The sequence below is a fragment of the Oreochromis niloticus genome, linkage group LG20 (assembly GCF_001858045.2).
Source record: "Oreochromis niloticus isolate F11D_XX linkage group LG20, O_niloticus_UMD_NMBU, whole genome shotgun sequence".
Classification (NCBI taxonomy): Eukaryota; Metazoa; Chordata; class Actinopteri; order Cichliformes; family Cichlidae; genus Oreochromis; species Oreochromis niloticus.
In genome coordinates, this window is record NC_031984.2 from 15,840,805 (window position 1) to 15,854,911 (window position 14,107).

Below are 14,107 nucleotides of genomic sequence, written 5' to 3' on the forward strand. Positions count from 1 at the left end.
ACACATGCCCGCGCACACACACAAACGCACGGCACAAGAAGTGGCTGTAGCTCCAGTGTACGAGATGAATGAAAACAGAAGTGACAGCGTGAATTGACAGGATGGTAAAAAAGGTCCAAACAGACGGAGGGAAGGAGGGATAGAGGAGAGAAGAAGGGGAAGAATTCTTGTGAAGGACAGATAGTGGCTTCCAGGACTGTTTTCAACAACGTCACTGTAACTATCAAACCCAAAAAGAACCACACACAAACACACACACGTACACAGCCCAAGCCATAATTGTCCCCTGTGGTGATTTTGGCCTCTCCCTCCTAGTTTCTCATTGCTGTTGGCCAACTCTTCTGTATCTTTAACACTTTCTTTTTCCCTTTTTTTTTTTGAAAGAAAGGCAGAGGGGTGGGAGGTGGGGGGTGTCACAAGAGAAGGAAAGAGGGATGAAGGAGAAAGAAAGGTCTAAAGGAAGGAGGTGTAGAGGGGTGTGACAGCGGAAAGGGGGAATGAAGGGAAGGAGGGAAAAAGAGAGAATGAATGTGTAAGAGGAAGGGAGACTTTGCCCTCCAGCGGGAACACTCCCACGATTGTGTGTGTGTGTGTGTATGTGTGTTTGTGCGTGTGCACGCTTGAGTGTTTGTGTGCGAGTTGTGTCACAGCCAAACCGACACACCCACAGGCTGTAGACCTCTATATCCTGTTCGGGTTGTCCGTTTGTCCAAACATCATGCCCTCCTCCCCCTCCTCTTCCTCATCGCTCCCCTTTTCTAACTGGTCGGACAGGGGTAGAGGCTGCTGAGGGAGTGGGTACAGTAAATAGAACAAAGCCACCTTTCTAAAATAAACAGACTGGGAAAGAGGAACTTCACATTGACTGAAAATGAGAGAGAAAGAGAGCGCATGCATTTGACTAGATGAACTTACTGTAAAGTACTTTATTTTAAGGTTAAACTCTTTCCTAAAGTTGCAGCTTCTGCTTCTAGATGTCCGTCACTATGTCGGTGTACGTGTTTGCCCCTCTTTCGCTCTCCCCCACACTTCAGTATCAGTATCCTGCCTGCTTGCGCTCGACTAACTCTTGGTAATTTTTTGGGTACCATGTCACACACCATGAGCTAGCAGTGTTATCCAGGCTCACTGACTACAAGGACCATTACGGGATATCAGATCACTGGAGGAGGGAGGGATCCTAGCGCACATCACATCACATCACGTCTCATATCTCTAAATCAGGAGCTTTGTCATGGATCTCCCATCAAAGAGTGGAAGCAGGAGCACTCACTCATATGTAAAACCAGTTTGTTTTTATACATTAAATTGCAAGTTAACAAGTTAATTACAAGTGAAATTAAAAAATTTGTCATGTTTCTTACGCAGTTTTGTCCTGTGCCTGGCCTTCTGCACAGCAGCACCTTGAACTTATTCAAATGGAGCATTTCATGTGTGAAAAAACTTTACAGTATGAGGAGAATGGATTTACAGTAAATAAGTTCCTTTTGTGGCAAATTAGAATCAGAAGTTCCCAAATTTAATTATAGTTGTGATCCTGTCTTGCAACACCTTGGGCAATTCTGAAACCTGTGCAGAATGATGGACATTAAACTCAGAGAGTTCTGCACACCCAGGCATGATACAGAGCAACTTACTTCTCCTTACTAATTCTATCATCATTATTGATAATCCATCACAAAGAAATGCCTTTAAATCCACTTAGGAATCACAGGACCAAAGTGCATTAAAAACCACACGGCTATGTGTGTCTTCACCACAGACATCCACGTGTGCACTTCAAAGTGTAGCTGCTAACTTCTAATAAACCGTTACATTGCATCAATTTCCCAGTAAATAATAAGTAAATAAATGCAGCACACATTTAACTTTACACAATACCCACCTTCTGTGCTGCCTACCTTCTATCGAGCATAACAAAGAAAGTCAAAATCCAGTTGTAGTAACGTTCTTTCATGTTGTGAATTCACTATCTTGATATTTTTTGTCTTTTGTCTCTCTCTCAGACACGCACACGCACACACTCACTCACAGACACACACGCACGAGCACGCGCGCACACAGCAGTGTGTCTGAGTAGTTAAAATGAGATAAGGTAAGTGATAGGTAAGCAAAAATAGAATGGTTATAGTGAGGGGTGCTTGCAAGGCAAATACTATTTAAAAAATCTGGTTTGACCCAGATTTTGGTATTATTGATTTTTTTTAGGCACCCAACAATTAGAGTAAAACAAGTTGTATGCGGTCGTTGATACGAAAGGAAAAACGCATCTCAGAAAGTCAACAGGAAAGCAAAGACAAATGAGTAATCATCTTATTTTTTTTAAAGATTCTCTGAGAGAATAACAAAAGTGTCGTCATGTGTTTTTGATCCGCAGCCACAGACATTAAATTTATCTTCCAATGCAGTTTGAAGAGTTGCGTGTGGATGTGCCGGGGCCATGTTTTAGCTGTGGGGGTACTGCTATGAATGTTTAACCACAGAAACCTCTTGACCCACCCACCCCTGCATCGTGCCAACAGGACATCCTGTCAGGATGCATTCTGGGTAGTTTAATTCTGAGACCTGTGTGATCAATGCCAAGATGTTTGTGTGTGGTGCGCGTGTGTGTGTGGGGGGGGTTTATTTGGCCATATTTTGAAGTGAGATATTGGAATTATACTACAGAACATTTTAGAAGACGATTCCAGCTGTTGCATGTATGCGTTTACATACCCGCGCTTTAGTGGGTGAGAGTCTACAGGTTGTGTGTGGGCTGTGGTTGACTAAAGCACACGTGCTGGCACGACCCAAGTTTACTAAAGGTGGGATGGCTAATCTTTAACCCCCCCCCCGCCAATCTCCAACAACACACACACACAAACATACACACAATCACATGCAAAATATCCTTCCCTTCTTCTTCTTCTTCTCCTCCACCCAGCAATCCTTCTCTGGATTGTTCCAGGGGCAGGAGGTAGAGAGGTGGGGGGTGCTGACGTTTTGGAAAAAAGCCACGGTCAAGAGTGGGGAGGGGGCAGCTTCCTGTCCAAAATGGTTCTTTTAAAGCCAGAGAAGTATAAATAGAGCAGGTGTCAGTATTGAGAACTCAGAGAGAGAGAGAGAGAGAGAGAGAGAGAGAGAGAGAGAGAGAGAGAGTGCTGTGAGAGAAAAAGACAGACAGCAAGAGTGTGAAAAATTGTGTGAACGTGTGTGTGTGTGTGTGTGTGTGTGTGTGGGGTGTGATGCCGTGGTGGAGTAGGAGAAGGGGCTTTTAGCTGGTGGACTGCCCGTAATGTCCAGCAGGATGTGAGGTCATATGACAAAGAGGGCTGGTGGGCGGTGAGAAACGATTGGTTACCACAGTGATAATGGAACTTTTTTTTCTTTTTAAATTTAGTGGGGACTGAAAAGGAGATGGAAAGAGCAAAAGGGGGGAAAAAAGAGTATTGCAGTGTTCTGTCACAACTCCCCAGAGAACAAAAAAGACCATACAAGGGGGCAAATGAGTTTGTGTATGTGCGGTAGCAAAGGACAAAAAGGGGAAGGAGAGGATGGAGGGGAGTAGGGGGAAACTGAAGGAGGTGGGGTGAACAGGCCGTAGAAGTCAATAGGATGGGAGGAAAGGTCCAAAATCAGCTATGCAGTCAGAGAGGACAAAGCAGCAGAGCAAACAGAGGGTGGGGAGACAGAAAGAGGCATAGAGAGAGGCCTGCAGTACAAAGGCGCAGAGAGACAGAACTGATAATAGAATGACGGCGGAAAAAATGAGAAAGATGAACTGGGAGGCAGGAGAAAAAGTGAACTGGAATGAGTGAAAAAGTGAATCGGGGGGATTGACAAGAGAGGCCTCAACATGATGTAGTTATCTAACCCATCATGTGTCAAACACTAAGCCGTGAAGAAAGGGGTTAAAAATTAAGTCTACACAGTCTGAAATATTAAATCTATTTTGGTTTTTAATGAAGGAGGAGTGAATTAGGGACGAAATATGAGAGTAGATTATTAAACCGTGAGCGAGGAGATGGGAGAGGGAAAAGTGGAGAGGTGTGCGAAGGGTGTGGGGGTTGAAATCTGTTCATGGTGTTTTAAATATTAAACCTATTTCAAGTTTAATGAAGTGCAAATACTATGGGGAGAGTCTTAACTGGAATACAGAGAGGAAGGGGGCGAAAGGGGGATCCGATTCATTATTTCAAGTGTTCACCTTTTAGACTGCCGAGACTTTGGGGAGAGGAGCGCAGGGAGAGGAAGAGGGAAAAAAAATGAGAGAAAGTTTATGCGGAAGTGCAAAGTAGAGGGCAATTTTGAGAGGCTCCCGGAGGCTGCGGAGCAGGAGAGGATGAAAATGTGAACTCGAGCACGCCAAAACACACAGCGCCAACTGCAACGCTTAAGAGCTCGCACGAATAAACAGGACGAGCTTCTATGGAAAAATGATTTCACTCTTTTTAGTGCATCTTTGTGGGCATATGTGTGAGCGAATGTGAATAAGTGGTTTAGGAGGGGAACTCTGAGGCCACAGAGCAGAGAGGAAGAGAGTCAGATAAAGATGTTGGATTTCAAAAAAGATTCTCGATGTAATCAATGTGCAACAGCTAGAGGGAAATGGAAAGAACAGCCCACGTGTGATTGAACTGTTCACGTCTACATAATCAGATGCTCTAAGCTGTGTGTATGTGAGCGTGTATATCACACCGGCCATTGCCAAAATCCCCCAAGCTGCCACTAAAGGTCACTGTGTGTGTGTGTGTGTGTGTGTGTGTGTGTTTTAATACCAGCAAAAACACAAGCAAAAAGTATTTCCAGTGTCGTTATTATGTGGGATAAAGATCAAGTTTGTGTTTGCCCCAAGTATAAAAGCAGCAAGAATTTTTTTTCTTTTTAAATCAATCGTTAACTCGTGTTTTCAGCAGCTCTGGCTCCTTCTCAGTCTGAGGGGGCAGGTTCAGAAGAAAGGGTGACGTCTGCCTCCAAATCCACCAACCAAACAAGTGACACCTACTTTAATAAAATAAGTAAAATGAGCACAGACGGCACATAATGTCTCAAAATGACACTCATATAGTCACAACTTAGCCGTCTTCCTGATGTCTGGCGATATCTATAAATACTGTATGAGATTGTGTGTAGTGTGCACAATCTTACGTTTCAGGAGTTGCTAGGAATATTATCTCTCATGTGCACATTTGAGGTTAACTTTCTTGGTTAATAAAAAAATATTTAATATTGCTTAATCAAACGAACTGCAGTTACGTAGCAGTTCTGCAGTCTTGTAGACCACTCACAGCCGCACTCACTAACACACTGACACATCGAGGGCAGCCAGGGCTGGGGTTGAGTTTCTTGCCCAAGGACACTTTGACATGCGGACTAGAGGAGCCTGGGATTGAGCTACCGGCCCAAGATTAGCAGACTACCAACTTTACCTCCTTTAAACACAGCTGCCACATTCATCAAATTGATTAACTGATTGCACACCCTGCGTGGATTACACAAAGAGAGGCTGACACAAGGCCCCGCAGAAGAATATACTAAACTGATTAATAAAAGAAAAAAAAATTGACTCCTGATATTCAAAACAATGTCTTTGATTTGCTGAAGCTTTCTAATCCAGGTCTGGACAAAGCAGCGGGGGCCAAACTAAAAATAATCTTGGATAATTATTCAAAGGTTCGAGACGTATGCAGGCAAAAGAAGTACAGACTATTAAAAACTCTCTTCCTCAAAAATTGTCACCTCTAATATAGTATTGTGTAAAAAAGAAACATACACATGTTTCAGTTCACCGAGATGTAAGCGGGGCTGGTTTCTTTTCTGGCGTCACGTGTGATGTTTCAAACATTCGCGGCGGCAGACAAGGTGAACGTAAGAAATGCGGAGATCAAGCGTTACCACGGGAGAGAAAAGGATGCTGAGTGCTTACTGGCCTCAATAATGACATCAAGTGAACAGAGCAGATGCTTGCAACGGAAGGGGATCTAAAGAAAACAAATCCTAATTCCCGCAGCTGTTTATGTCAACACGGGCACATGGCATTTTCATGCACGCTAATACACTGAGTCTTTACGCAGCTATACATTATCCTTATATTAGAGAATAATCCAATGAAATCCTTATGGTTGTGCGTCATATCAGAGTTTCTAATAGCAAAGCATGGACACTGATTACAGATGAATGAATGAGAGAGAGAGAGAGAGTGAGAGAGTGTGTCTAGGCACTTCTCATCAATAAAGAATGAAGCAATTAAGCTAATCTAAGACTGAAGGTGCCCTTTCTCCTGGATACCCTTTATGGCAAGCAACAACTGGACTTCATGAAACAACACCCTCACCACACTAACTAACTCTAAACCGTTAACCTACCACCTCACAATAAGGACATTTAGCAGGCTTTGTTGTATTAGTAACATTTATTATGTCTGCATTTTTATTTCAATGTGACTGTTTTAACGCCTGCTTGCAGTGTCTTGGCTTACTGTGAGAGTGAATGGAATGAATCATCATCATTATTATGCATACTTTCATGTATGCTTTTTCTTTTGAACTGATGTGACCATTCAGAATCATCCCTACAAAAAAGACAATAAAAAACAGCCTATAAGTCGATCAGCAGGAACTTAGGCAACTATTTGGAAAACTTGAAAATCGTTTATCGGGCAAACATTAAATCTGCTCTGATTTATATAATTGGCAGTGGGATAAACTGCGTTCGATCCCACACGTCAGTAAAACTAATGAAGTAAAGAATGAATGACTCAGTAATTACAGACTTTATTGCCTAAAGAATACAGTAGCAGACCTGCCATGGCCACATCATCAAAATAATGCAGCGTGGGCTTTCTATTTGTAGGGATAACAATCGCAGCAATAGGCTGCATGTTTTACGTTTGTTGGGTCTGTTTGTTTTCATCTTTAAATTAATATTATTTATGTGTCAGCTAGAGCTTTTAGTGTTCCAGCATTATAAGCTCTTTATTTGTCAAGTAGCAACAAAGAATCTGTCATAAAACAGACGTAACTCTTTGCTGTAACGCTTTCTAATATTATATTTGAAAAATCTGTAACAGAATCATGCATCACTTTCTATTTCTTTGGCCTTTCCATACCCCTTCACTCCTGATTGTGATCTTTGCCTGCAGGTGACAAAATCCTGGACTTAAAGGGGACTTAGGACTTAAGAACACTAACTCTCATAAGCTCACAGACATCCTGTATATTTTTACCCCTGACTTTGTCAAACAAACTTGTGGACATTACACATTACAAGCAGAGGAGCACTCCCACAACCAAAACAATTCACCACTCCCCGTACAGGCTCCCTGACTAATATCAGGCCACTAAACCTGTTCAGCAATCCCCTAAACTTTTACTGAGCACACAGACACCACCCACTGTAAACTGACTCAATACACAATATGGTGTCACACATCCTGATATAAACTGCTGCTGTTAAATCTCAAATAAGCCCACTGGTAACATGATGTTTTACTGCTAAATGGCATCCAACTGAAGGAGACCCAATCCTTCCATTCTTCGCCATGCTGAGCCCAGTCCCAAAACCGGGGTGAAAGCGAGGATAAATGGTTGCCTTTTGGCGAGCACCAGGCGAGTCTACACCAGCAGCAACACTAGACTTCCTCTAACCTTTAGGTGAGACAACACCTTTCTTATTAATGGCTGCTTCACCACAGGCAGGCTTAAACTCTTCTTTCCACCACAGCTCAGAACCATGGTTATGGCCAAGGCACTTAATAGAGCCATTCACCTTGTGAGTGCATGTGGTTCTGGCACCGTACTACAATCAAAAAAATCAGGGACCTGGGACATTTTTATTAATTTAATCAGTTTACTTTTTGTTGATTTCCAAAGTGGGTTTCATTAGTTTTAAAGGCCTTTTTTATTATAACATGGCAGTGTTTGCCAAGGGCAAGAAATTAAGAAGAATTCTCAGTCTCCTCATGCTTTTGACCAAATTCAATCTTACTTTAACTTAAACTTCTTCTTTCTAAAGTATAATTTTTAATTTCCATTTCAGTTTGTGAAAACGTTTTTTTGTTTTTCATATCCACTCTCAGTTTTAGCTTTAGTAACTGCAATAACCTTGCTTAGGAGACTTTGAGATACGCAGCCTGACGCACTCTCCAACGTGCGTTTCTTTTTGTCTCTGTCGTTTTTCCTTCTCATTACCCCTCTCATCTGCCACTCTCTCTTCCTTTTCCCTCCTCTCGCCCTTTCCAGAAGGTCCTTCCCTAAACCCCAGAGAGAGGGGAGGAGCTTGGGATGGCGAGGACGCGCTGGTAATCCGTGCAGTGACCCAGGTCAATTCAATTATCCTGTTTTCTTTCGCTGCGCGACGCGTGTGCCCATTTCACAGCCAACTCCCTTAATGCGCCCAGGATTAGCTTCCCTTACTTTTAATGATCTACCTATCGACGCCTTGGGCTCCACATAGACATACACACACGCGCTCACACTCACACAGAGGTGAACGAACACACACACAGACAGGTAAGTTTTTCATGTATAAGTTTTAGTCTAAAGGAATTCACTAAACACACAAGGCCGAGGATCAAGACAGGCTTTCTCAAAATAAATATGTGTTCATGAGTGTGTTTGCATATGCATTTGCTTGTTTATGTGGGAGTGTGGCTTACATAAACTGCAGTAAGGAGAGGATTTCATTATCCATCTGCATTTACCCAGGCTTCACCTCACACCTCCAAGATTTGAGATAATCATCTTAGGCCTAACACGTTAGTGTATAAGCTCGCTAATCTCAACCCCGGAGGAGGAAAAGAGGTCATTTTATACTAGTAAACTGTGGATAGCTGACATGCATTGAAATACGCATGCAGGAATCAAAGTATTAGGCACTAATGCACCGTATTGTAAAGTGTCATGCACACTCTAATGCACATAAAGTCAACAAAGCAATTTAATTGCTCCAACACATCTACTGGTCTGTTGGTTAGAAGATGGCTTTTAAAAGATAAATTAGATTTTGCTACAGTTAGGTGTTAGGTGACACTCTCACCCAATTATCTAACCTGATCTTATTATCTCACCAGTAATCACTAATTACATGACTGGATAACTAACTAAGTAGGGACCAGCATTATAAAACTCTAGCAACTCCAGGACACCCTAAAGCCTCAAAGTCATCAAATCAGCACCACAAAGGGCTTTCTTTGGCCTCCCTCCATCCTACCAGTTTTGAGAGCCCGTTCACTTTAATTCCATCTGCTGTTGTTCTGTTGACCTGATAATCTAAAGACCACATTTCTGACCTGAAGACACCTTGTTTGTTTTCACTACTACTGCTTTTAAACTTTCCACAAATAGGAGAAAGTGTTCTAAGCTTGCCAATCCTACCTGGGATATCCTGCCCATTGTAGTTCCATCCAGCTACAGCCAGCATGGAGGGCAGAGGAGATCCAGGCCTACTGTCTCTTTCTCTCTCTCTGTCCCGCTCGCGGTCCCAGTTCCTCTCAGCCTGCTGGGTAATATGTCTGACTGTGTCCTTGTTCTTCCTGTTCTTCCTTCGCCCTGATCCCGACAGAGGTTGCCAGGGCCCTTCTCCACCTCCTCCACCAGGTCCCCCAGTCCCTTGCTCTGCCTGGCTTTGGGCTGCCCCCCTGGGAGTGTCCCGGGGATGAGAGGAGGAGGCAGGGGATACCTGTTCCTCTTTGACAGTGATGCCAGGTCGATAGTCATGAGGCCATGCGGGCTGGGAGTCATGGCAGGCTTCTTCCTGGCTCTCATGGCTCTTAGGTGGTTCTTGGTCCTCCTTTCCATACGTGCTGCCGCCCTCATGGCAGCTGGCGATGGCTGAGTCCCCAGAAGAGTTGGCCGGGCTGGTCCGGCGCGCCAGCCAAGGAGAGGTGCTGCGACCAGACATGATGGAAGCAAGGGCTTCAGACGCCATGCCCACTATGCCCCCTCCGCCTCCTAAACCAGCTCCTGCAACACCCCTGCCCCTGGTAGACCAGCTCCTCCTCCACCACCTCCGACGCCCCCGCCTCCACCTAGGCCAGCAGCAGCCACAGCGCCCATTTCAAAGTCAGCCAGCTCGTCAGCCATCTCTGAGCGGATGCTGATATCTAGTGCAGCCTTGATGAAGCTGTGGCAAGCCTGGACAATATCTGTCATCTGCAGGTAGCTGGCAGCTGACATGACCTCAATCACATTCTTACTGGTGAGAGCAAGGTGCGCCGAGTACATGAAGTCCAGGATGGCTTTGAAGCCTGTTGCTGTGACAATGTCCAGATGAGTGACAGTAGTCTGGTGGTGAGGCTCTGCCCCTTTTTTAACCTGGAGGGTTATAAGAAGGAGTATTAACAGCAGTGGTTTTTCAGAAAAAAAAAAATGTATTTACCTCATGCTATAAAGAAAAAATATCTGTAAAAGATCATTTTTTTGCCCCAACGAGGTCTCTTACCTGGCAGTAAAGAGTCTTAAAGTAGCGTGACGATCCCAGGAGGACATTCTTATGAGCTTTGAAGATCTTTCCGTCCACAATGACACAGGCATCGCAAAGGATGCCATGCTGCCTCTGCTCATTGAGCTCTCTGAGGAGCTGACGGTAGTGAGACGAGATCTCCATGTCCTCCTTCCTGTTGTTCATCTGTGTAGCTGAACAAAAGCCTCTCCTCCAAACATCTGCTGGAAAATTAAATTATGCACAATCAGTCAACTAAATCTGCAAAACATATCAAAATATTTTAAGTGTACCATTTAAAATGTACAGTACGGACATCTGGTTTCTGCAATGCAGAGAAATAGATAAATATGTATATATAGCAGCAATAGAATCTAATCCATTTTTGCAAACCTTATTTAATTTTCATGTAACGGGGGAGAAAAAAAAAGTGAATTTAACTGAACCACTCTTTTATAGATGAGCCAGGGTAAGGATATATCAGTAATGACTGTGACATAAAAAAAAAAAAACCTGACATCAATGGAAACCACATCTCAAATGCTGTAGTTTGATGTCTAAAAACAGCCCAGTAACAAATAGTCAAAATTCTCTGTGTTTAAACCGTGTCTGACAGGTACATTTATGTGTGTGTGGGAGTGTGTGTGGCTGCGAATGTGTGTGTGTGAGTGTGTGTGTGTGTGTGAGAGAGAGAGAGAGCAGGTGTAAGCTCATTAAAAATGTCAGTTAAAAAGTGTAACACTTTCACAAAACAGTTTTTGAGGGAGCAAACAGACTCATTTAGTACGGACCACTTCACCATTACATATATCAATAAACAGCCTCGGTTCCTATTTGTTTTATTTATTTATTTTTTCTCATTTCCCTTTGACTATGAATATTCAATCAGCTGTCTAGTTAAGACAGAAATCCACTCTTGAACCTTCACCTCAGTGTTTGTGATCTTGCACGGTTCAGTCAAGGTTTGCGAACACTGAGGGTTTTTTTTGTTTTAAAACTACAAAGAAAGGACCCTTAATGACAAATTGTGGAGTGGCTCAGGGAACAAAGATCTAACTTTCATGGTGGTACAACAGGAAGACTGTCATATTTTATTGTTACTCTTGCAAATTAAATGCCATAAAAAAGCTCACGACTTGAATGTTTACAATCTCTTCTCTCATAAGTGAGATTCTACTTTTAGCCACACAAATAGCAATTTCTGATTTGTCTTTTTGTTTTTTTTTTAATCATTTTTTTCCTTTGAATGTAGATGAAACATTATAACCTGCTGTGCACAGGTTAGGTGACACATAAGATGTACTGCGAGCTCAAACACTGGAGAAGCGCTGCAGGAAAAGGCCATAGTGAGGGGAGTGAAGAAGGAGACAAAGAGAGACATGAACATCGTTATGTTGAACCAGGGAAGAAGGTGGCGGGAAAACAAAGAGAAACCACATTAAGATTTTTCAAATACAAACATGTACATGCACAGAGAGAGAGAGAGAGAGAGAGAGAGAGAGAGGGAGAGAGAGGAAGAAGAAGACCCACACATGCAGGCAGTACATTAGCCAGAGCATTAGCAGCCGCCGCTCCTGCTCTTGTCTCGGTGAGGGCTAAATCGTGGGGACGCAGAGTGTTACCAAACGCAGCAGTGATTTGTTTTGGGAACGCCACAGCTGTCAGCTCTCATGGGCCATTCTAAGAGATGACAGCTCGGGTTGGCCAAGGTGACAGCAGCGTTTGCTCGGGGGCCGGCACACTTCAGGTCATGTTTAGCAAAGCTCTGCTCAACCTGATGGCTTGTAAGATCAGATAAATCCACAGTGTCTCCCACGTCCACTTGGACAAACACACCTCCTATGAACAGCAGTGGACAAGTGGATGGAGTGATGGTGACAACTAGTGAAGCCTGCCTTGCACAAGTAGAAAAAAAAACAATCAATGCAAAGCAAGCTCAAAACCTTTCGCTGTGATTGGTGTTTGTCAGAGGAAAAAAACTGCGAGGAGGAAGAAAGTTGGATGTGAAGGTAGAATAACAGTGTCCCTCAAAGTCTCAAAAGGCAAGTTTTGACGCAATGCTTTTATCCACCAGCTCACACATTTCTCAGAAAAAATCTATTGGCAGTTTAACCTTGAAATATTCTTTCCTTTCTGCATTGCTCTGATAGAGGTATTGAGAGTCTTCACCTCTCACCTCTGAGGACAAACCGAGCGGCTTTAAAGACATAGCTGTTCTGCTCCTCATCCCTCTGCCCTTCTTCTCTCAGGGCCACTGGCACATCCAATTGTATAGACAAGTCTATAAGATAGACTTGCTCTCAGAGCCACATAAAACACAAAAGGAGTCATTTATTCACTGAGACATATTCCTCTGATTTCTGTGCCTTGGTTTTTTTCTCTCAACCAACATGGATGGAGAAATAAAGGGTCACTGTACAGCACACACACACACACCGTTCAGCAGCGGTCAGCACCATTTCAGACATAGATTTGTTGGTAGTTTAGAGGAAGTCAGCTGTAGCAAGTCATCAGGTGGAGCAATAATGTCTTCGCTCACACATTTAGGATCAGCCAGCTCTCTGTTTCCGTCTGTGTTACAAAGATGAGCTCTCGACTGAATGAGTAACATGAAAAAAAAGAGAAAGAAATTAATTTTTTAAAAGTCTGTGTGAGATTTCAATGTGTTTCTTTGTCACACTAACCAAAATTTCTCTGGGTTTTAAAATCAAAGTTGGACAAAGGACATCTTAAGAATCACCTTGGACTTTCTAAAATTGCACTATAGGAAGGTTCATTATTATGTGTAGAGAGAGGGATTAACGTCTAAGTTGAAAAAGCCGGCAGATTAGCAGGTGATGAAAATAACCATTAGTTACAGCCTGTGCAGGAATCAGTTTGTAACAAAATTCATTGCACATCTATAACTGAGAGAAGTCAGAAACGTCTGACACAGATATCGTGCATCAGTGCTACGCACCACGAGATGAGGGGGAAAAAAATGTGATGGTAATTTGATTTGACTTATTTTAAATACAGCTTACAATCCTTATCAGCGTATAGTTGCGACTTTTCATATTCTGCTGTGATGGATGTCCATAGATCTAATGATAATGGCCCTGTGGTACTGCTCTGATACAATAGACCAGGTACAAAAAAAAAGTGTCATTGAGTTTGGTTGAATGTAATGTGAGCGCGCAGCTAGAATTGCACCCCAAAACATGTTAAATGATGCCTTAGATTTACCAAAAGCAGCAACCAGTGGAGTGTAAAACAAGAAAAACCCCCAAACAGCAGTGACTGAGAGAAAAAGAGAAAGAAAGGGAGAGGTATAATCAGATTTATTGCCTCAACAGACTCGAGACATACTGAGTTAGTCGTTAGGTAGAGAAAAGCAGCTTTAATGGAGAGCGCTTTGACCTCTAAACTCTTTGCTTGCCTAATTGGCTTGTTTAATTTCAGCATGTCCAAATCCCTCCAGTCAAAGACCCCTTTTCCAGAGGAACCAATCCCGAGCTACATGTAAACATCGTGTTCATAGTAGCTTTCTCTTCCTCAAAGATCTCCGCCTTTTTACCCCAGAATCACCAAGACCAAAACCCATCCCTTCTACAATATGAGTACAGCCAGTTATATTAAAGCATTACTTTTTTTTTCAAATATACTGTATCTGATGCAAGACTGGAAGGCAAGGTAAAATGAACTTGTC

At 43.0% G+C, this 14,107-nt stretch overlaps 1 protein-coding gene across 2 annotated transcripts in view; it reads right to left on the reverse strand.

Moving 5' to 3' along the window:
* The window catches only part of zbtb46 (zinc finger and BTB domain containing 46), a 60,096-nt gene that overhangs the window by 28,428 nt on the left and 17,561 nt on the right, over window positions 1-14,107 (reverse strand). Inside the window, exons 2-4 of one of the 2 annotated variants that reach the window (XM_025901962.1) lie at window positions 10,420-10,643; window positions 9,968-10,292; window positions 9,354-9,929 (exon numbers count right to left, since the gene is read on the reverse strand). In XM_025901962.1, coding sequence (XP_025757747.1) covers window positions 9,354-9,929; window positions 9,968-10,292; window positions 10,420-10,605 — 1,087 coding nt within the window. In that variant the 5' untranslated portion in view covers window positions 10,606-10,643. Of the gene's footprint in view, window positions 1-9,353; window positions 10,293-10,419; window positions 10,644-14,107 lie in introns of those variants that run through there. The other variant, XM_025901961.1, reaches the window with a different exon arrangement.